Source organism: Quercus suber, unplaced genomic scaffold, assembly GCF_002906115.3.
Source record: "Quercus suber isolate HL8 unplaced genomic scaffold, Cork oak 2.0 scaffold_253, whole genome shotgun sequence".
In the NCBI taxonomy this organism is placed as follows: domain Eukaryota; kingdom Viridiplantae; phylum Streptophyta; class Magnoliopsida; order Fagales; family Fagaceae; genus Quercus; species Quercus suber.
Genome location: NW_027069709.1, coordinates 511,015 through 533,134, shown reverse-complemented (window position 1 = coordinate 533,134; position 22,120 = coordinate 511,015). Strand labels below are relative to the sequence as shown.

Below are 22,120 nucleotides of genomic sequence, written 5' to 3'. Positions count from 1 at the left end.
AAACAAAACATGTCCACAAATAATTGAAAGAATTAAATCAGGGACAAGTTAGCAACACTCACCTTGGAGAATCTTTTCTCACCCATCTAGAATGAGTCTTCGGCTTTGTAGGTGAAAATCCATGTGAAGCAGAGTGTATTTGAGGAATTACGCCAATCTTCTCAGAAAGACTGAAATCCTGCAAATTCCTTTCACAAGCCAACAAGCTCAAATTTTTCAAAAGAATATGAAACAATTTATATGGACTTATGGCAGGAGAAATATCATCACATATCCTAGATTGAAACACAGAATGCTTAAATTTCAACTTATGACAATTAGGACGAATGTGACCAGAGACACCACAAAAGTGGCAAATAGGAACAAATTTAGGAACATCAGTATTACTAACAACAAGTCTAGTCTCAGATTTAGATTTTTGCCTCAACAAAGAACAATTTGGTCTAATATGACCAACAACACCACAAAGGTGACAGGTAGGCACAAAAATAGATTTATTATGCTCTCTAACAGTAGGTTTAGACATAGGTTTAGAAACTTCAGCGTCTACATCAGAACTTTTACCTTTGTCTAACTTAGCAAAATAAGCCTTTTCTTTATTATTCCTCTTAAAAGGAGGGATATAAACTTTCTCAGTCTTAGGCTTAAGAGAAACAGAAACACTTCTGTTATCAACAGCAGGCTTGGTACTAGTCAAATTTTCAATTTTAGTTTTAGATTCAACTAACTCTTGTTCCAAGCTTTTCATCTTCTCTTCTTGAGAGGAAATTTGATTTCTCAAAAATTCATTCTTTTTATTAGATTCATCTAATCTAACAATTAATTCCTCTTTTTCAAGATTAGCCAATTTTGACTCTTCTTTAAATTTCTTAGAAATTTTCAAAGATTTAGATAATTCTTTACGAAGAGTTTCAAAAGCATCAAAAAAATCAACAGAAACAATAGTGTCCTTTTTATTCAAAACATCATAAGCATCAATAAAATCAGTAGAAGCATGAGCAGAAAGACACTTCAAATTATCCATGATAACAAGGGTCAAGGATCAACTCTTAAATCAAAGGATCTACAGACAAAAGAGCTACCTGCTCTGATACCACTTGAACAGTTTTAGACCCCTTAAAACACAACCAGATTGAGTAGTCTAGTTAATTAGCCAAGTTGTTACTTAGTCAAATTAAGCAATTATAGGTTAAAACAATCAAACAATCATATCAAAATAATAAAGCAGCGGAATAGTAAAAGACACAATGATATGATCACCCAGGAAACCACACGGTAACAACTTGGGGAGGATTTGACCTAGCTATCCTCAAGGTAAACCTGAATCTACTATGAAAGAATCGAAGTTCATACAAAAGGACTACAAACTCTCCGCTCGACTTTCTAATGCTACCCACCAGTAGAACTTACTGACACGGCCACGTGCAAACTCCGAATCCACGGACTCCTTTCTTGGACTCTTCAATCAAGTACAAGCACCCCCGCTTGTGTATCTTTAAGTTCTTGAATCTGCAACTAAATGATTATCAAGATGTTGATAACCCTAAGTTTATGTGAAGGAAAGCTCCTCAAAGATCTCACAAGAGATTCACATAAACAGCAATATGAGCAACAAAGACCTTAGAGAGGTTTGGGTACAAAACCCTAAAAATAAAAGGAGGCACAAGAGGCACTCTAATCTCTCTCTTCAAAAGTCCTAAAAACGTTCTAGGGTTTTCCTTATATATAGGAGTGTTTTACTTGAACCCCAAGACGTTTAAATAGAGTTTGGGCTGAGCTGGAACTCTGCAGAAAAATAAATCTATACATGGTTCGATCGATCGAGTTTAATTTTCGATCGATCGAGCCTTACAGATTTAGTCCAATAAATCTGCAATCACTCGATTCCAGTTTTACAAATAAACAGTTTGTAAAAATGTTGATGTGTCTAACTGTTTTACAACATTTTTAAAGACTGTTGATGTGTCTAACTGTTTCATACAAACTGTTATAAACAAGACTAAACATATTGTTTTGATCATGGTTTGCCAATATTACACATTAGAGTTCTAAATACATAAAATCCTAAATCTTTAGAACCTAACATGGGAGATTCAAACTTTTTTACAAAAAATTTAACAAATTGCTGATGTGATAAGTGGTTATAGATTTATTTATTTATTTTTTTTAAATAACACAATTTTTCAAACAATTTCGTTAGCTAACATCTCGAGTTTGTTGGACTTGATTTTGCTGTAGCAACTTAAGCACCAAAGACTCGAGTTCCTTGATCTCACCACATTGAAATCGAGCTCAGGAGATTTGAGTTTCACACCGAATTCCTTTCATCACCTTCAACCAACTCCAGCATATTCTTACTCCTCATAGGCCAATCTAATCCAATCAACTCCAGCAAAACCTTTCTCATAGTTCTGATCCGATCCGAGCAAAACTAGCAAAACCCAGGTATGATTCGTTCCGATCAAAACCTTCCTCATAAACCCAAACCCAACACCTCATACCAATCAAAGCCAAACTCAACAAACATGCCACCACCTCATACCAATTGGAACTCACAAACCCAAAACCAAAAATCGTGCCACAACTCATCCCGATCAAAACTTGCAAACCAAACCCAACAAACGCTATTCATACCCACAGAGAAGAAGAGGAGACCCATACCTAGTTGTTCTCATCTCAGTGGCGAATCAGTGGTGGCTCTCCCAATTGGGAAGGTGGCCGTTCTTCTTAGTGTAAGTCTGTCTCTGCTTTCTCTCTTTTTCTCTAGTTCTCCCTTTTTTTTTTCTTTTTTCTTTTTTTAATTCCAAGAGCTGCTCTGATGTCGGTGCTGGGATCGTGATTTTTGAGTTGGAGAAGAAGGAAAAAGGAAGTAGAGAGGGGTCTTTAGTTTTTTAGAGCAAGAACTCGAGATTTACAAACTCGATTTCCCCCCTGGAAATCGAGTTTTTAAGACACGATTTGCTAGCAAAATCGAGTCTAACAAACTTGAAATGTTAGTTTCCTAAATAGTTTGGAAACTATATTAACTAACGAAATTGTTTGAAAAAAAAATGTTATTTTGAAAAAAAATAAATCAATGGTTATTGGTAAATAAAAAAGTAATATTAATGGTGGGTTTAAATGAAAGCCAATAAAAAGTTAGACACATCAACAGTTTGTAAAAATGTTGTAAAATAATTTGTAATTGTAACATTACTCTATTTTATAAGCCTAAACACATTACAGCAAGTGTTTGCTTGGTGATCGTTCATATACAAAAGTGTAGTCCATTATACATTTCTAACTAATTTTAGTAAGTTTAGTTGCATGCTCGTATAAAAATTACAAGTTCTCAACAGGGAAACCGATTATAGGTCTGATCTCTGAGGCCAGAGAGCGCAGCTCATATATTTCTTCATCAGCAAGCCTCCAGCCTAGTGCACCCGCAAATTCCTCAGCTTGCTCTGCTGTTTTGGCTCCAGGTATTGGCACAACATTCTCCTGTGCTATAAGCCAGTTGAGGGCTACCTATAGAGAGAAATCCTATTCTTAGTAAACCTCAGCACCACAAATCAGTCATGAACATCATTTGGAAACCCAAGAAGCCTCGTAGTATTTTCAGGAATTTTGTCAATGATAAAACTATTGTTATGTAGTTTTACTGTTTGATGAGAGTCTACAGTAATAATCTGCTTGACTCAAGCCACTGAAGATGGACTAGATAAAGGGAAACCAGAGTAAAGTTGTTTGAGATGTAAGGTGTACATATGTAAACGAAATGAATGGGAAAATGGAACTCATTATCTGTGTCTGATACTTGTGTACGTACCCTACCACAGCTTAAGTTGCTAAAATAAAGATTTGTTGGCTAAATTGGTCTTACTAATTCCACAACAGGCTTGAGACAACAAGCTTCTATGGTGATGACTGATGCTTTAGTTTCTTGGCTAAATTGCTGTTGCTTATTCTTCAAGAGGCTTGAAACAACAAAACTTAGACCTTCTACGGTGATGACTCGTGATTATAAGATATGTGCTATTTAAAGGACAGAAACAAACCTGTGTGGGAGTTTTACTGTAGCCCTCTCCTATTTCCCTGATTCTGTTCAGCAGAGGTTGGAGCTGCACAGCACAAAAGTATATCAACAATGCATTTGGAACTTAGAGGCAATGGATTTTCATAATGTTTCACAAGTCTTACCCTTGTTAGAAACTCAGGAGTGTAAATCCGGCTTCTAGGACCAGTTGGTGGATTTTCTGGCGAATACTTTCCAGTAAGAACACCTGCAAATGTTAAAAGATTATATATCATTGCACTTCTGACATTATATAGTCTAATTATATACCACATTCAGCCTACACTATATCAAACCTGGACCAGGCTAAACGATCAAACTTCATCAAGTAGTCTAGGAGCACTCAACTTAAAGTAACTAGGTGTGTGCAAATAAAATGAAGAGCTTATAAGATTAGAAGTATAACGTATTGTTTTCCCCGTTCTGCTTTCAACATGTTGGCATCTATCGTCCTTTTTTACTTTTACAAACAAATTTATCAGAGACCGTAAATTTTGATGGGTGATTAAAAGATGTATAACTTGTGAATTGGATTATAATGGCACAATAAGGGTTTGACTTTAAAAAGCAAACTGTATGCCAATAAAAAGAAAAAGGAAAAACAACCATCACCTATTGTCCCACTGACTTATGTATCAACATTTGCGGGGCAAGGTAAATATTCCTATTTTATCTACGGTTAAAAGCAGCTATACTCAACTGTAACAAATGCAAAACTGAATAAGTTATCAGAAGATACATATGCAGGGGCATGTGCAAGCATGCACTCACATATATAGAGGAAAAGTAATAGATCCACAAATGTACTTTAAAAAAACAGCAACAATAGAAACCACAGAGATAAGAAAATCAAAATGTTGAAGAAAAGAAATGCCTGATGTTGAATTCTAGGCAAAGCCATTTCAACCTCAGATAAAACTTTTGCTTTTTAAATTTCCAATTGAAATGCTTGGGTGTTTATATCATTGATCGTCACCATTTGAATACATGCTGGGACGCCTAAGATGCATTTAAATGAGAGTACATTGTTTCTTCTGGCACATCTTACTGCTAATTGGAACTCATAAAAGATGATTTCAGTGGCTAGGAACTAGAACTAGCAAATAAATAAACATAATGGAGCAATACCATAAAAGTGTAGGTTCCTCACCTTGAGCTATTGGTGAATATGCTATCAAAGAGATCCCAAGTTCATCACAGGCAACCTTTACACCGTTCTCCTCCGGTGCCCTGTATATAAGGCTGTAATTGACTTGGTTTGAAGCCAGTGGGATTCCTCTTTTTTTAAGCTTTTCGTATGCATCACGAAGTCGCCTCTCTGAAATAAGGAACAATATTTGCCATCATTCTTTCAGAAAATTGGAAAATAAAATAAAAGGAATTAAAATGAAGGTTCAGTGGAAGTTAATTTATGCATGGATTAATCTTCATAACTGTGAATGGTAGAAGTATACCATTGTAGTTTGAAACACCAACAGCCTTCACTAGGCCCTGCTCAACAGCATCTCCAAGACCATCAATATACCCTGAAAATATATTTTCAATGACCCGAGCCACTTCAGAATTAGGGTTTTTATAAACATCTGATTCTATCAGTTACATGAAGCCAATTGTTCAATTAGATGGTGTACACATGAAGTCATAAACTACCTTCATTCCCCCATACTCCAGGCCTGAAATTATCAAGGAACACTTGGTTAGCTAATGTTGTCTTAAGCTGACAATAAACGAATATTTTCTAAAGAACACGTGAAGCAAAATCACAAAAAGGGCTCATGAAACACAGACCAATGGAGTTGATAGAGTTCCACTGAAGAAACTCCAAGACGACAGAGGGAATCCTTAAGGGCATTGAGGACACTTTGGCGGCCCAGTCTCCATGGCAAAGCTGCAAACTTGGTTGCAACAGCAACCTCCACTTTTGGATCCTTTTCTTTCCTTTCCTTAATAAATCTGTAACATAGTGTAAAAACCTGAGCAGGTTAATTTATATAATAGTGTAAAAACCTTAGCAGGTTAATTTATATAAGTACTTGATCTGAATGTAAAAATCTAAAGCAGAATCATAGTCAGAACATACCTTCCTAATAGAGTTTCTGAATTTATGGCACCCAATGAGAGCTACAAGAACACAAAATGATAATGTTGTTCAGAAAGCTAACAATTTCACTGCATTCATGGAGAAAAATGGAAGGATAATAGGACCCCTTTCTCACCCGAGAACCATAAACTTCAGCAGTATCAAAGAAGGTTATATCACAGTCAACACTTGTATTAAATGCAGCCTTAGCAGCCTTCAATTTTCTATCTGCAGTCATCACAAAGAAAAAGGAAAGATTTCTTCAGACTAGAAATTTAAAATTTTCGTCCAACTAAATAACAAAGAATAGCAGATCATCAAATCAACTACAGACGGAAATGAAATCCAAACTAAGGAAATATAACTTTTGTTCCACTCACGAAGAATAACAAAGAATAATCTTGAATTCTGGTGAATTCATTAATATAAGAAAAATGAGAATTCTTTATGTGAAAAATAACCTCATGGAGAAACACCTGCAACAGTTTTACTAATTACCCAAATTCAAGATTCTGGAAACTATTTTATTAAATATATGATATTCTATGTAGGAACACAAACCAGAGGAAATAACCTGTATGAGAAAGAAATGAGCTCTAGCTCAAATTACACTTTCTCCTCTCACAAGAATGGGAGGAGGGTGAGTTCCTAGGTTCAAAACCCATTCAAAAAGAAATAAAGGGAAGAAGAAGAGTACGTGTATAAAAAGATAAATATTATCAGGAAAAGCTAATTAAAAACTTAGTTGAAAAAAAAAAGCATGGGAAACAATTTGTAGAGACTCAATTGGTCTTATTTAAGGGGGAGATTGTGGATTCAGTTTTAATTACTCATGATTATTTGGATAAAAGCTTAAGGCATGAATTCCAGGATGCAAGCTGTTGTAGGTCTAAGATTATTTTTCCCAAATTGTTCTCCGCAGGCAATAATTAGGAGGTCTTGTGGCTAATCACTTAGGCTGGTGTAGAAGGTTATTTCTTTTGTGGCTACTCTCTCTGAATAAATACTGGGAATTCATGGCAGTATTTTTTTGTCCCAAGAAAAAAGTGTGCTAAAAAAGGCTGGGTGATTTCTTAATACACTTTGTATTAGATTAAAATTTTAAAAATTCATGAGAATGAATTGGTTTGTAAATAACAAGGCTAAATCCCTTTATCACAAGTTCAGCAGAACAAAATGAGCTACGCTCAATTGGAAGAGAATCTATTGCATTCCTGCAACTTCTAAAGTACTTTATTAGTTTGACAGTTTCCTTGGGCAAGAATCTCAGTGTGTAGAACCTCATTAAGCATTAGAAGATTATTATGAATTGGTTATGCATCTGCAGGAGCAATGGGGAACAATGGATCATTTTCTACTTCATTTTTCGGTTGCTAGAGATTTTATTTATTTATTTATTAAGCAATAATGAAATTTATTAGAGGAAGGAGACACCTTAAATATTAAGGAATATATAAAAAGGCTCAACTGAAAAACACAAGCTAAATTCTTCTGGTCCATAAAATTTAAAACAAAAAAAACCTGGATCCAGACAAAAGCAAACAACATCCAACCATACTATAATCTCAAACATACATATTTAGGCTAACGCGTAGAAAGTTCAACTAATTTAAAGGTCCTATTGTTCCTCTCCCTCCAAATAGTGAATATTACCTATAGAGGAGTAGTAATCCATACATGTCCATTACCTTTTTGTCAAAACAAAACCTTGCAACAAAACTGTACATCAATTGTCTGCATAAACTTCACATGATTAACCCCAAATAAACAGAAGACAATACAACATAACTCTCTAGCAACCGAATAATGGAGCAATACGTGCTCAACATATTTGCCACTAGGCTTACTCAGACAACCCCAAATTACAGAGATCATAAACCTTTTAATGAGATTATCCAAAGCTAAAATCCTACCCAAGGAAGTATGGAATCCAAAAAAAGCTTCATACATAGGAACTTTGCTATGCCATATATGTTAAGAATATCTGTCAAGATACACTAGTCAAGCATTGCTGTTGCTTTGACTGTGCCAATATTGATCACAGGCTGAGGTGTACTCTGCTGTATTCCATCACGAGTTAATTGAATTATTCACATTTGTTTATTAGGCTTGAGAGATTTAGTTAGAAGATTAGTTAGTTGTTAAATGGTTGTTGGGCTGTTAGAACAGATTGTTAGCTTAACCAAGTACATTGAACTCTTGTATAAATTGGCTCATTGGCCTCAGTTAATATGCAGATTACTCAGTTCAGCTTTTCTCTAGCTTTATTTTTTCTCTTTTCTTGAAACTTTTTTATGCCCTTCCCATGAAACACCACCTCCTTAGATCCTCACAGAACATAATAAAAAATCAGGATCAAATTTACAAATATGCTTGAGCTTCCAAAAGAGAGACTACTGGTTCTAATTTTCAATCCTTAATGGTCCGTTTGGATTGAGGGGGAGGGAAGGGGGGTAGAGTAGAGTAGAGTAGAGTAAAGTAGATTTAGCACAAAATCAGTTTATTTTTAGCCAACTCTACTCTACTCCCCTCCACTCCCCCTCCTTCTCCTCTCCATCCAAACAGGCCATAAAAGCACAACACAAATAAACTTAAGAACCCTTAAATGAACCATCTTTAGATAAATCTAAATAAGAATAAACAGAAGCATCACTTATCTTAAACAATTAAAAATATATCAGGATAATAGTCTTTTAAAGCAACATCCTGCACCACACATATTTCCAAAAGCAAATTTCCAAAACCACCTTAAATTTGAAATCCAGAAAACCAATTCCAGCCTCCCTTGTACTTATCCAAAGGCTAAACCTATAAGGTATTCTGATGAAATCTGTCAGTCTACTCTATCCCTTGGACTCCCTATATTACCGTAATTTTTTGATAATTCAATAGATACAATGGGGGAGAGGAGATTTGAACCCTGAATGTCTCTATTGGAAACATTATGAGATGCCAACTATTTGAGCTACAAGGCTTTTGGCAACCATAATTAAGTGCTTCAAAAAATGATATCTTTCTTTAACAAAATGCCCCAACCATTTATGCAACAAAGCTTAATTGAAGTGCTTAATTTGCCTACTATAATTCATCCATATTTGAGAGTGGAACAAACACATTCCAATCGACCAAGTGAAATTTAAACTCTCTCACCAATCCTCCCAGTATAATTTTTTGCTTCAATTTACCAAACTGTTAGCCATGCAACAAAAGTTTAGTGAAAATTGAAAGAAACAAATATGCGGGTAAGCAAAAAAAAAAAAAAACTCTTGATAAAAATAATTTCCATTCGGAAATAATTTAAGGTATGGAACAACCCTAAAAGCACAAAATTGCAGCCAACTCCGTCAACATTCCCCACTTGGACCAATTAACTTTTTACCTAGCTAACCCTCAAACTTGACACTGCTTCAAAGCATAAAAGAACTAACCGATATTTACAACAGTCAAAATCATTGTCACTAAGAAGAATGCTGTAATCTGCTAGAGGCAAATGTAATAGATTTGAATCTCCTCTAGAACCCCTCACAACCTGAAACCCAGAAACAGCCCCCATTCCACTTCCATTATAAGTATATTGTCATGAATTTTCATGGTTATAACAAATAATTAAGGTGATAGTGGATCAAGTTGCCTAAATCCTCTTGAGCTATTGAAAATAACCATATAGGCAGCCATTAACCAATACTGAAAATATAACAGATATATGCAAGAGAAAAATCCATTTCTTCCATTCTCTCCCAAAAAAAAAAAAAGATTTCCTAAGCAAGGAAATTAAACAACCTTAATTTATGTGATCATAGGCCTTCTCAATATCCAAATTAACAGTAACTCTAGGGGTATGACTTGATTCTGCAACAACTGAAAGGATGGAATCCAAAATCTTTCTTCCATAAACGAAAGCATTCAGCAATTCCAAAATAATCTTCCTCAAAATCCTATTGAGTCAGTTATCCAATACCTTAGCCAGAAGTTTGTACAAACTTCCTATGAAGCTAACTGGCAAAGACATCTAATGTTATGAGCTCGGACAGTTTTGGAATAGGCAAAGACCTCTTGGTCTTTCCTGCAAAATTAAATTTTGAATAATTTAAACTTTTGAGCTAATCTTTTCATTTAATTTAAAGTTAGTGAAAAAAAAAACATGTTTTAATCATTCACTTTCATTGCAAAAGCATACATTGCATCAAACAAATACATCAAAGGTCACCTAAGATAATTAGAAAAAGGACAAATGTGGCGATCTAGGAACTCTAAAACGTAAAGTTTCTTGTTAAAGACATCAAGGGGCAATCCTAGTCAAGGCAGCACAAGTATGTTAAATAACCCGAATTTATGTTCATTATATCTAATCCTACTTGGAGTGCAAATAAAGTAATCATAATCCTACTTGTAGTTCAAACATTGTCATTTGTTTATTGTAAGTCTAGTATTTAGCTTAATAGTAAAGATGTAAGACATCAAAGGTTTTCCATTGTGGATGTAGGTCTCCAAGGTCAAACCACATTAATTCTCGTTTTTGTGCATTCTCTCTGTCTTCTTTATTTTCTTCTTTCATATTTTCTCAAACACTTCATACTGGTATCACACCTATGTCTCATCTTTTCTTTTCTAACATGGTATCAGAGTCATTGAGATTTTTACGGCTTAGTCCAATGACTTGAATCTAGTTTCGCTCCAATGTTATATATCAACAGCTAATGACAGTTGCTAGGCAATTTATGGAATGAATCTAAAAGCACATAATAATTTCTTAAATGAAAGATTTTTCTGAGTGAATTTTAAAGGGACTTACCATCCCATTCGAAGTTGTTCCAATAGCTGGTGTCACCCCAAGACCAAGCTCCAATCCCAAGCCTTGTGACCTTCAATTCAGAGGCCCCCAACTTCAGCTTCTCTTCCTCTGACGATTTCAAAGCAGCGAAGTCCTCAGAAGCAACGCCTCTTCTTACTGTTGTTGTGTGAGCTCTCCTATTCCTATGACTGAAAACACGAAAAAAGCATGCAGCACTGCTAACTTGCAATGCCATTTCGTTTCTTAAATACGAAAATCTTTTCAAAACAGAGCACGGGTTTGATTCCTGAAGAATTGGAGAAAGAAATAGAATGGATGGTTGGCGTGTGAGCGTGTAGACGAAGACGCAAATTTTTGAAATCCAGAGAAAAACAGAAATGGTTGTCAAAAGTTGGGTACACGTCAGAAGGTACTTTATTTGGCCAGACTCCTCGACACGATATTTTCACAGGCGGTAATGCAACTAATTCGACCAGTTTTGTGGTGCCTTTGTCATGTGGCCACCCACGAGGGGATAGAATCACAGGCTCATATGAATCCACCATTTTATTTTTACAGCTTATAACTCATCACATAAGTAAGTAATGGCAAAAGTAATGAAAATTATTGTGGCACTAGACTTTATCTTTTCACAACATAGATTTTTCTTGTGATTGGTTCATTGACTTCAGATTTAGTGGGTTTTGATTAATTCAATTGGTAAAATTTTTTAAGGTTGAATAAGATATCTGAGGTTCAAACACCACCTACACCAAAAATTGATTAGTATCTTAGTGATAAAGGGGTATTATTAAGAGCAAATATCATAAGTTAATACTCTAAAAAAAAGAAAGCTTTAGTGGTAGTTGGTCAGTTCACTGTTAAAGTGATGTGGCTTCAATCACAAATTCTCAATAGGTCATGTTAGGGCTTTTGTTGTGATTTATTTTATATTTATTAAGATTTTGTTGTGATTGGTTTATAATAAAAGTCGTGAAAATAAAAGTTTATATATATATATATATATATATTTACTTGATAGTTTTTTTTTTTTTTTCTTCAGAAGATTGATAATAGTAGTTGATTTGGATGAAAGTGATAAAAATAGTGTGTAGTTACTCATCTAATATCCATATTTAATAAGCTGCCCTAATATTGTATACGTTTGATTTTTTAATGACTATCTAATTATTTATTGGTTTTGTCTCCCAAAAAAAAAAAAAAAAAAGCTCTCTAGGCAAATGTATTGCTAGAAGGAGTAGGTGTCTTGTGAACTAAAGTAATAATTGTTGCACTAAATTTACCATGAAGCTTTGCTTGTTTGGAAGAAAGTATTATAATTTCAAGAAATGAGACAAGCGATCACCGTACACCCTTGGTGCGATGGTCACTCCATAAGTATAAGTGCTTGTGAAGTGTGGGGGGCAAAGGCCGAGATTCAAGTCTCCAGGAGGGAGCTTCACACACATATACACATAGATTAAGCTAGAATAGAATTTCTATCTTGTAAAAAAAAAAAAAAAAAAAAATGAAACAGGCATGCTTGCTTGAAGAAAAAAATGGATTGGAAGTTTTGCAACTATTTATTTATGGTTGTGTGAATAAATTAATTGGTGTTAGGGATATAATTTTAGAAAAATGATGCGATCCAACTATATTTCACCTGTGAACGAGATGAAGCGACCATACTCATTAGTTATGGTTGTGGGTAGATTTAAACAACCCAGGTTAATTTGGTTATATGATAATTCAACAACGTACTTAGCCCTAAAAAAATAATAATAATAATAAAAGTTTGTTCAGCAACTTGGGTTTTGATTTGAGATGTTATTTTAGGGTTTTTTTTTTTTTTTTTAAATTACCAATTTCGCAACTTAAATAACACTTTTTTTACAATTTTGCAACTTGAAATCCATAACGCCCAGTTTGAAGATATTTGGATTGCAATAGGGATACATTTGATTTGAATTATTTGGACCACATCTCAATAAGGATTTGAGCCCAGCCTAATCCATCCGTTGATTTTTTTTGAAAGAGCCCAATTAACTTGTCATTGAAGCCCAATTTTCTTTTTAAGGGTAAGCAGACATCATGAGAAAGTAAAATGGCAATGAAGTGCATATTTCAAATCCATTTGAGCATCCATGAATGTTTAAAACTTGAATTACGCTCTATTTGTTTCGATAGAAAATATTGTGTAAAAATAGTTTTCGTATTTTTCAGTATTTGGTAACATTAGAATAAATAAGTCAAAGGAAAACTATTTTTAGTCAACACAAAAAGTATGACTTATTTTAAGAGATTGTTTTCCAATAATTTTTTTTGGAAAGCAACTTTATCTTACAGCAAGCTAAATAAGGGATGTTATGAGATTGTTTTTTTTAACTCATTTAAGGTTGCTACCAAATATAGAAAAATGAGATAGTTTTATTAAAAAAAAAAAAAAGCTTTTTGGAAAATAACTCGTTTTCTAAAAAATATCATTGCTGAAACAAACAAAGTGTTATTCCAATCTAAATGCTAGGGAAATACAAATTGACTCCCTAATTTCGGAAAGATCTCCATAATAATTTTTATCAATACTCCCACAAATAATCGTGGTTGAGGATTTTAAGGCAAAAAAACACAAAAACCATATTCTAAATCTATGTACGAAAGGGAGAAAATAGTTTGTATATTATGCTTATTTCTCACATAAACATGGACACTATACACAGACTCGTAATACACGAAATATACTAAACATACAGAGACTCATTTATTTTTATGTTTACATGTGATATATTCCCTTTCGACACTTAATCTCTAAAAAAAGAAAAGAAAACAAAGAGAAAAATGGAGAGTTGACCCATATATGATCAAAACAATCAATCTTGATAAGCTTGGGGAACTTTCTGATTTAATGATCAACAATTTGCTGCTAAGATTGGGATGATCGATATTGTAAGTACCTATTATCTCGATTGATTTACAATCATGTCGATGACATGATAAATGATGCAACTTGTTCATGGTTGGATAAATGGCCCATTAAGTGAAATCGGTTTGTCAAATTAAGTCAGGAACAATTACTTTTTCTTCTTTCTTTTTTTTTGGTAAAAATTAAAATAAAATAAAATACTCTTTTTCCTTTTGTAATTTTGCAAATGATTTTGTTCACTTTGCTGTAAATGATGTATTTTGAGCAATTATAGTATCCCCTATCTGTTTTACTACTTTCTCTAACATGTGTTTAAATTAATTTACATAATTAATTAGGTTGTGAAATTTTTTTGGGTAGAACCTTGACAATTGTCAAGGATTAATTTCATTAAAGACTTTTCTTGCATATCCATACATGGTTGGTAACATGAATTTTTATTCCACTATAGGTGATGTTGTTCAACAAGCATTTCTTAAGTACAACAAGAGCTTGATCTCCCTCCCATTAGGCACTATCTGCCAATTTCTTCACTTGCTTCTCTGTCGCGTTAGGAGTCTACACAGGAGATCCATTTGCTACTATAGGAATTAAAGGCCCTTGCCTAAACCAGTCACAAAAAAAGTGCTTTGCTTGAGAAGTAAATTCTAAAACTAATGGGAGAATTTCTTGAAAGTGCTCGAGAATCACTTGGTATGAGCCATAAAGTAGCCACACAAGAACGGATACACATACAACAAAGATAAACCATCCAAATGGAGGAACAAGGATCAGCAGCAGCAAATCACAGGCAAAAGCTCCAGAAATGAGACACACATTCTTGAAGAAAGTGAGATACCTTTGGTTGGAAATTTGAAGTACTATCATTACCAATGCTATAATGCAGATAAGTACATCTACTATTAAGAACAACATTATTGCACCATGTTTGTGGAATATAGAGACACTTGGGCTTTGATACTTCAATCCAATGAGGGTAAGTAGAAACCCAAAGAGAAGGCTGAATGCAGTCAAAAACCCAGTGAAGAAATGAAGTTCTCCCTCATTCCTAGAAATAAAAGCATAGAATGCTTCAGATCACATTCAACATACAATTAAATAGTGTAAGCAAAGAATTAAAAGAACATCGTTCACATCACATTTGCATTTTTGATGTTGGGTTTCTAACAAGTTTGTAACATGCCATGTTTGTATGTATGGTGTGAAGACAACCTCAAGTTTAATTAAAGTTTGACAAGGTTTGTAGAATCATTTCATGTTGTGCCAAAGTTTTTAATAATTGGGGTAGAAACAACACATTAAAGGGTCTTAATATTCAGTGAATCCCCTATATTCTAAGTAATTGGAGTAATTTTACCTTGCATCATTAGCATAAACTGAGTATGCCTAATGCTATAGAGGGGGGGTATAACTGTCTTATCAAGACAAGTGTTAATATTCTTGCTGCAAACTGTTCCGTGCATTGTGATGCCTGCCATTTTCACTTATATCTATGATTTTAATGTTATGTGATCATAAGCTTAGCAACATTGATTCAAATTGGTACTAAAATTGCAATTTCCTAGTTTCAAGAAGCTCAAGAGGATTGAAATCTGATTTGGTCTTTAAATTAGACTCGTAGCAGCTAAATTTATTGCCACCTAAGGGTATCCTTCATTCTTCTTGTGAACTTCAGAGAAACATTTTTATTTTTGCTTTGATACAATGAAGCCAAAAGCCCAAAACATCAAATTTCAAAGAGGCCAATTTTCCATGTATGAATTATGATCGCAATGAGCGCTATCATTTAATTCCCTTGGCAATGTTGTGAGTAGACCGAGATTGGTTCTGTAGCAATGATTTGAATTTTGAATCACCTGATCACTTTCTCTCCGTAAGAGTGCTTGCATGGGATTGAAATCCAGTGCAATAGTTAGTGCTATTTGCAATAGTGCTATGTGATGTAAAAATTGATAGGGTAAATTTTTTTGAACCTTTTTAACTTTTTAAACTTTTTACTTTTAACCCTATTAGTTTTTACATATCATATAGTAGTGGTAATTGCATGGTATCGAATCCGCCTGTGCATTTGCACCCCCAGATCCAGGTGGCTTTTTCTTAAGCACCCAATTTAACAAAAAAAATTATGAAGCAAATTAATATATGCAAAAGATTATTCGTGGGCTTTCTGTCATTGCAGAAAAGCCACATCTGTTACTTATGAACTATGATTCAAACTCACGCAAAATTCTAAGGTTTTGTTGGATGTATTAATGAGAAAGTTGGTTTCAGCCCTATGTTCAAGCTATTTGTATGAGGCTTAAAAAGTACTGATTGAAACACATGTTTCAAGTCCATTACATAGTGTTGGCCAATAATGCAGAATGAAATAATTTGTCTCCACTGCAATGTTTACATAATGATGAGCCAACCTCTAAAAATGGAGGACATAAACCCAAAATCTCAGTCCCTGCCCAAGAACTAGAGTCTAGAAATATTAGCCAAATGATCGATCGCAAATCAATGCAGAGCTGCGGTAGAGCAATGCCCATTTAAAGAGAAAGGCTACAGTACAGAAGATAGCTTTTCCAACAAAAGCTAGGTAATAATATTTAGCCCATTTAAAGACAAAAACATTGGGTGGGAATCTAGTATAGCAGTGCCTAGATGAAACAGAATATAATTTACTAGAGATCAGTCATAATTTCTTGCAAATCTTTGGTGTCTAATAAAATCTACGGAATATAAATGAGAAAATCAATAGGTACTCGTATAAAGCTTCTATTGTCTTCTTATCCATCTCTTTACCTCATAGATCCTTTTATTTTGATTCAAACCCCTTTGCCAAAGAGACTTCCCATTCTCGACGCCGTTGTTCTCTCTGTAAGATGTGAGAAAAAAATTCTTAAGATGGATCACCAACTACATAAATCAATGAATCAAGTATAGGCAAAGCTAATTTTAATATTCCAAAGTGCAAGGATAAGGCAACTAAGCAAAATTCAAATTAATATTCTCAATAATATATTTAGTATTATTGTCATACAAAAGTTATATTTGAAAATAACTGGTAGACGACTTCCAATTAGGCTAACTTTTTAACCTCAAGCTGACCAAATCCCACCTAAACCTGGCCTATTGTTTGTGTTATAGCTTATGGATTAGCTGGTGTGTATCAGTAGAGATACATGTAGTTTGTCAAAGACACAAAGCATAATGTTTATATAAAAGAATCCACCATATGCCTTCAACTTTCAACTGCATGTGTTTATCATAGCCACAAGTTGAAGCAGGACTTCAGGAAATTACCAAAATTATCCAAAGCTTTAGACCATAATAATAACCCTGTGTTGATACTCCCCCCGCACTGGAAGTGGATTTATAATTCCCCCCTCCCCCCTTTTCAAGTCAAATTGCCCTTTTTTAGGAATAAAACAAGTCAATTTTCCTTTAGCAGACAGATGATAGGATGAAATCGTATTAGGAGAGGCGAGGACTCTGATATTAACCTGCCAGCTGAAGATAACTTAAATATAGGACATGGAAATGGGAATAGTTTAAGTGCATATTGTAGCCTCTTACTGAAAGAAACGTAGTTAGTTTATGAGCATTTTTGCTCTCAAGAGTTGCAAAATCAATCAACAAATAAGCAATGCTTTATTGGGAAGTTTCACATACATTCAGTGGATATTGATTGGCCAATGGAGAATATCCTCTTATTTCATCTTTTTCCTATTCCTATTTGACAATCCACCAACACATATCGCATCAAAGATTTTCTTTTCTTTTTAGTGGTCTTCAACTGCACAATCTTTTGAAATTTCAGTTCCATTTTACGATTAAATTGCTTGCTATTGGATTCTACAGAAAATGTGCATGTTAACAAACAACATAAGTTTGGCCTAATAAAAGTTTTGCAAACGACTTCGAAATACTTGTATTTTCTTTTCTATGTTATACGTTTCTAATTCTTATTGATATTAAGGAAATTCTAAGACTTTTTTTCTTTTATGGGTAAATAGGGGGAGGAGGCTGGTGGGGTTTGAACCCCAGTGCCTAAGCACCCAAAGAAGTGCTGGAACCACTAGAGTATACCTCAAACCCCAAGGAAATTCTAAGAGTTTGACTTATATAATCTCTTTAGTTCTTATAATCTTGTAAAGATAATTTCAGATTAAAAGGGTGAGCCATGCCTAATTCATAGATCAGTCGAAACTTTAAGCACCTTTTTAGACATTTTCAAATGCCGTAAAGCTTTCTTCTAGCACATACAAATGTATCATTAACTCTATGCCATTGCTAACCTATTGGCAGTCGTATTTCTGCAGAAACAGTAAACCGCAATTGCTAATGTTTTCCCAATTTCTTTGCACCAAAACCTCAAACCTGTGCCACATGCCCCCAACCCCTAATGGTGGGAGAATTGGGTGCATATATCATGGGGATGCGTAATACCAGCTCCCTAATGGCACAAGGGTTTTATTAAAACATAAGGCCACAATACAATATTATAGAACATGTATGCTAAAATTAACCATGATTTTTTCTACAACATTATAACAAACCAGATTGGCAGTTGAATCAGGGGAAAGTTTTTTCCTGGGTTTGCCTTGTTGCATTGATTGTTGGGTAAATCAATTGTAAATTAAAATAGTCATGTCACACACAAGAAAATATGGTCATATACGATCAATAAAATACATTTTGTCAGCATTCTTGCATTTAATACTGTTCTCAATGTTAATAGAATTTTTTCATTTTTATAATTTAATGAAATAATGATGAGACATGGCATAATGCATGAATAACACTGGCAAGATGGATGATAGAAGTATCACCACTCAAACTCTGACTAATCATCTATGTGTCAGTTTTTGTTACAAGTTCTAATTAATATAAAATCTGCATTTTAATTGAGAAAGCAGGATGCTTTCCAAATTCTTGCATGCAAAGAGTACGAATCCCATCCAACCGTGGAACATCATCTGCCATAGCAGACATTGATGAAGAAGGCAGAGATAGTGGAGGAGCATCTGCAGCTGCTACTAGAGGAAGGGCTATAACTCTAGCAGTCAGAAAGGGCCTTATCCAAAATTCCATCCCCATCGGCTATCTGAAAGTAATAACAGCCCCCTCATAGGCTCTCTTGTGGAATACCTTAGAATCCTTCTCAAGTACTACAAGAATGAGAATGATGACATATTGGTTGCTGATAAGCAGCTTCAAAAAGAACTCATCTATGACATGCAGAAGTATGAATTCAGCAAAGGCAAAATCAAGGCTACAAAAATCAAGCAGCGATCAGTCGCCTGATGTTTCTAAGGTTGCTAGTGGAAAACTGGCACAGAATAGGTTCTCCCATAAGTCAAAAGACAATTCAAAATTGGCTTCAGCAATGGCAGATGCAGCGGCTGCAGCCACAACTCGTTCTGTGCTAAGGGAAGTGAACAAGGGGGCTTCTACACTGCGCTTAGTTCCTTAAGTGTGCCTAAGCTCTAGTCTTGTAATGGTACAAGCACTTTGTTGGTGCATTTTTTGTGCTTTTGGGCCAAGGCTTCTGCAGATAGGGGTGGAGAGTTGGGTCAAGTGCTCTCTGCAGGATGCACCTGGGAACCAATCTGTGCACAAATCAAAGAACACTCCCAAGATACAAAATATATATGTATACATGGTAGAATAATGATTAATTCAAATGAAAAACTAATGCACTTAACAATAGAGAAAAATAATAAAGATTCTTGCGGATATAATTATGAGCAAAAGTGTTCTTAGCAAGATGTTGACTAAAAAGATCTTAATCCCAACTCATACAACATTAATACCAAACTAGTCGCAGGCTCGTGATGCATGAGAATAGATAGGTATTTTGTAATTATGATATAATGTATAATTTGTTCTCCTAAATTTGTTGAAGATAATTTATTCTCCATTAAAATTAAACAATTTTTTAAAATTATTTTCCATCTTTCTATATCTACAAATAAATCATTCTATTATTTTTGGGTTTATTCGATTGATATTTATGTATTTTTTAAGGTGGTTCATATTCTTCTAAATTATGTTATAATGCATTATGTTTTCTCAAAAAAAAAAAAATTATTTACAACTAAATTTTTAAGTTTCAGATCTATTATTCAAATTTCTCATTTTCTTAAAGGATATTATCATGATAATGAAAACTCGTCATAAAATTACACTTAATATTACTCAAATAACCAATAGGCACATCCATACATAGCCAAGACTGTATTTTGATAGCTTTTCCAGTCGGTTGAGAAAGTGAGTTTCTCAGCCTTCTCTTGTTTCTCTGTCCCTAAGAAAGTGAGTTTCTCTCTTTTCTTAGGCAGTAGAAGTTTTAGTCCATTCTTTCTGAAGGAGAGTTTGTTCTCTAAAGGAGAGTTTTGTTCTCTAAAGGTAGCAAGGTTACCTCTAGAGCTTTTGGGTTTTTTCTTCGTGGGTTTTGGGAAACACATCTATCTCTTGTACTTTTCCTCTTGACTAAAGTATGGAAGTTTTGGCTGAAACAGCAACAATTCAGTTTTAAACAGAGGGCAGCTCCGTATACGTCAGTGGGGAAGTCATTCATTTATGTTCCAGATTTTTACGAGAGCAGAAAATCAGGTACACAAAAATCACAGGAAGCTCGAGAACAATCTGAACCGGTGGTGGCAGCACCGGTGAGTGGCCCATCGGAGGTGATTCAATCAGAAACGGAGATTGAAACTGGTGAGGAAGGAGGAGAAGGCATTAAAGTTGGTGACCTGGCAATTTCAGAAAACAATAAATTGGAGAATACGTTATTGAAGGATATTGACTCCTTTCCAAACAGGGACTCTATATCCAATGGATATACACTCCTAATTTATCTCCAATTAATTCGGTAAAGACTGGTGTGATGGTGAAACCGATATTAGCAATAAGTGAGAACATAAAGCCACGGTTTCAAAGGGAATCAATTCAGAAAGGAGGCAAGCTGGCAGTGGTTTCAAACTCTACAACTACCATGGAAAGTCCAAAATCCCATCCAATCACTAACGAGTCCAGCCTGTTTATTGCATCTCTTATTTCGGTTATGGAAGTAAAGAGTGATACAAGGGTAGCAAAAATAAGTGATATTGATGCAACATTATCCATGCGTGACAGCTCAACAATTTTTGCTCCTATTAACTCTAATTCGCAGCAAACCCAATGGCAAGTGTTTAATATGGTCAAAATTCCAGACAAGGAAAAAAGTGCAACAACAGAAATGAAGGGTAATGAGCCGGATCAGTCCAATCAGCCGCCACACTGTGCCATTTGGAAACCACCTCCATGGCCGATCCTGAAGGTGAACTCTGATGATGCTTTTTTTTTGGGAACAAAATTTTGTGGGTGTTGTTTTGGAGATCGACTATTGATGTGATAGCGGAGGGTTCGAACAAGGAAAAGGCTTGGCACACATGGTCAAAATCATCCCTCTTCCCCAAACTGTCATAGAGCTTGAAACTTTGACTATATCAACGGCTTTACAGTTTGATGTTGATCTGAGTTTGAAAGATGTTATCCAAGAGGGAGATTCAGAGATTGCTATGAACGCTTTGAATGCAGATTTGCATTCCTTGGCACCCTTTGGTTTGCTTAGTCGAGATGTAAATGTTTTGCAAGTTTATTTCATTGTATTAGGTTTTCACATGTTCATAGAGAAGGATTGTTGTATTCTTATATTAAGAGAAATGACAATGGGGTTGCTCATAGTCTGGCTAAAAATGCATTATGCATACTAGATTTTCAAATATGGATGTAAGATGTCCCATCTCATATTGGTTTAATTTTACAATTGGATGTAGTTAAATTTTATTAATAAAATCCATCAGTTTCTTTTAAAAAAAAAGATTGTATTTTGATATAAATTCAAATTCTCACTTTCAAAATGACTAAGTCATAACTCAAACAAAAATTAAATCAAAACAATAAGAGGGAGAGAGAGGATTTATGATAGGGAACTCAATTCAATTCAATTGGTATTCTTCATATTTTATCCAAATTTAATTTCTTTAGATAGCTAACCAAGCATACATCTTCTTGGATTTTCTTAAATCCAATTGATCTTCATGGATTTTGAGGCAAAGTCTTCCAGCAAAGGCATCCCATAATAACATTTAAATTTGTTACAGTACAAAAACAAAAATAGAGTAACATATCTTGTACTAAGTTATGCATCAATATTCGTGTTACAACTTGTAAGGTTGAATTTATTCAACCATGTATTGGTTTTATTCCGTGCCAAATTTGCTTGTATTTTAGCAATTAGATACCCTGTATTTAGGTGGAAATCAT

At 34.6% G+C, this 22,120-nt stretch overlaps 1 protein-coding gene across 1 annotated transcript; it reads right to left on the bottom strand.

Moving 5' to 3' along the window:
• Positions 1-3,162: 3,162 nt before the first annotated feature.
• On the bottom strand, positions 3,163-11,408 carry LOC112023302 (uncharacterized oxidoreductase At1g06690, chloroplastic). Its single transcript, XM_024055922.2, has 10 exons — positions 10,927-11,408; positions 6,271-6,362; positions 6,135-6,175; positions 5,843-6,007; positions 5,705-5,727; positions 5,509-5,580; positions 5,205-5,372; positions 4,180-4,262; positions 4,038-4,100; positions 3,163-3,507 (listed from the first exon to the last, which is right to left on the bottom strand). The coding sequence occupies exons 1-10, from the start codon at positions 11,159-11,161 to the stop codon at positions 3,322-3,324; spliced, it is 1,128 nt and encodes a 375-aa protein (XP_023911690.1). The 5' UTR covers positions 11,162-11,408; the 3' UTR covers positions 3,163-3,321.
• Positions 11,409-22,120: the final 10,712 nt, after the last annotated feature.

Bases quoted from the DNA above. Each gene is read 5' to 3' on its own strand.
- LOC112023302 (XM_024055922.2), bottom strand. From the start codon at position 11,161: ATGGCATTGCAAGTTAGCAGTGCTGCATGCTTTTTTCGTGTTTTCAGT. The intron at 5,728-5,842 runs GTCTGTGTTTCA...TGATAATTTCAG, and splicing joins GAACTCTATCAACTCCATTG to GCCTGGAGTATGGGGGAATG. The intron at 3,508-4,037 runs GTTTGTTTCTGT...TTCTCTCTATAG, and splicing joins ACAGTAAAACTCCCACACAG to GTAGCCCTCAACTGGCTTAT.